Source organism: Myotis davidii, unplaced genomic scaffold (genome assembly GCF_000327345.1).
Source record: "Myotis davidii unplaced genomic scaffold, ASM32734v1 scaffold2152, whole genome shotgun sequence".
Classification (NCBI taxonomy): Eukaryota; Metazoa; Chordata; class Mammalia; order Chiroptera; family Vespertilionidae; genus Myotis; species Myotis davidii.
In genome coordinates, this window is record NW_006283542.1 from 127,164 (window position 1) to 128,538 (window position 1,375).

At 59.6% G+C, this 1,375-nt stretch overlaps 1 protein-coding gene across 1 annotated transcript in view; it reads right to left on the reverse strand.

Annotated features, from left to right (window-relative positions):
* LOC107183203 (chromosome unknown open reading frame, human C19orf84) overlaps positions 1-1,375 on the reverse strand; it is a 3,369-nt gene that overhangs the window by 1,081 nt on the left and 913 nt on the right. The window contains exon 2 of the mRNA XM_015564408.1: positions 245-519. Coding sequence (XP_015419894.1) covers positions 245-519 — 275 coding nt within the window. The remainder of the gene's footprint in view (positions 1-244; positions 520-1,375) is intronic.

The following is a 1,375-nucleotide window of genomic DNA, read 5'->3' on the forward strand; positions in this document are numbered from 1 at the left end:
TCCCAGTCCTCAGTGGCAGATGGTGTGGCCAGAGGTGGCTCCGGACCTCCCGCCTCCTTCTTCCCATCCTGGGTGGGCAGTGTTAGGGATGATGACGGTGTTGTGGGTGGGGTCCTGGGGCCAGCCCCGGAGTCCCCTGCCCAGAACGGCTTTGGCTGCTCAGACCTCCCAGGGCCCTGTTGCCTCTGGCCCCGGCCCCGGCCCCGGCCCCAGCCTGGCCTGCGAGGGACGTCCCAGTCCCCACATCCCCTGAATGGCCTCTTGGCGGCGGGGGGCTGGGGGTCGGGAGCCTGGGGGTGGCAGGTGCAGGAGGACAGGGACTGCTGGAGGTTATAGGCCCCCAGCAAGGCGCTGTGCAGGAGGTAGGAGAGGGCGTCCAGGCGAATAGGCACAGTGACGGAGGCCAGGCTCTCGGGGAGCCCCAGGTGTGCTGGATCTGGGGTGCCCAGGAGAGAAGATGGCAGGGCCGGGAAGGGCAGGGGGGGCCAGGGCCCCGTCCCGGGCGGTGGCAGGTGGTTCCTAGAATGGTAAGAGGACCGGTCAGCTGCTCCCACCATCCGCACACCTTTCCCAGGGCAGCCTGGCGGCCTCTGTGCCTCCTGGGGCCCATCTCTCCGCCCTGACTTCTGCATCCAACTCTGGCGCCCTCACCCCCTCCTCCCCACCCCTCTCTCCTCCCGCCCCCTCTCTGTTTCTCCTTTGACAGGGAGACGGGCAGCTGGGCTGGCACTTCAGCATCAGGAAATGCCAGCTCCAGTCCAGGCTGCCCGCTCGGCTCGCTCCTGATGCGTCTCAGGCCAGATCATTTTCCCACGCTAACCTCGATCTTTCCTACCAAAGCCTGCCTTTAGGAGGTGCCCAAGGTGCCTGCAAAACGGCTGGGCCTGAGCCGTGTTCAAGAAACGCAGGCAGGCCCTGACCGGTTTGGCTCAGTGGATAGAGCATTGGCCTGTGGACTGAAGGGTCCCAGGTTTGATTCCGGTCAAGGGCATGTACCTTGGTTGCGGGCACATCCCCAGGAGGGGGCATGCAGGAGGCGGCTAATCGATGTTTCCCTCTCACTGATGTTTCTAACTCTCTATCCTTCTCCCTTCTTCTTTGAGAAAAATCAATAAAATATATATTTTTAAAAAGAAATGCAGGCAGTTATTATTATTACTATTGTTGTTTTGTTGTTGTTATTATTATTATTCTTTCTCCAGTCCTATGGCTGTTCCTGGCATTTCCCAGTCTCCTGGTTCATTCTCGAAATCCCTCTCTGTTCCAGGAATATCTGCTTCTAGCTCTCTCCCTAGCCCAGTGATGGCGAACCTATGACACGCGTGTTAGAGGCGACACGCGTACTCATTTTGGGGGGTTGATTTTTCTTTGTTAA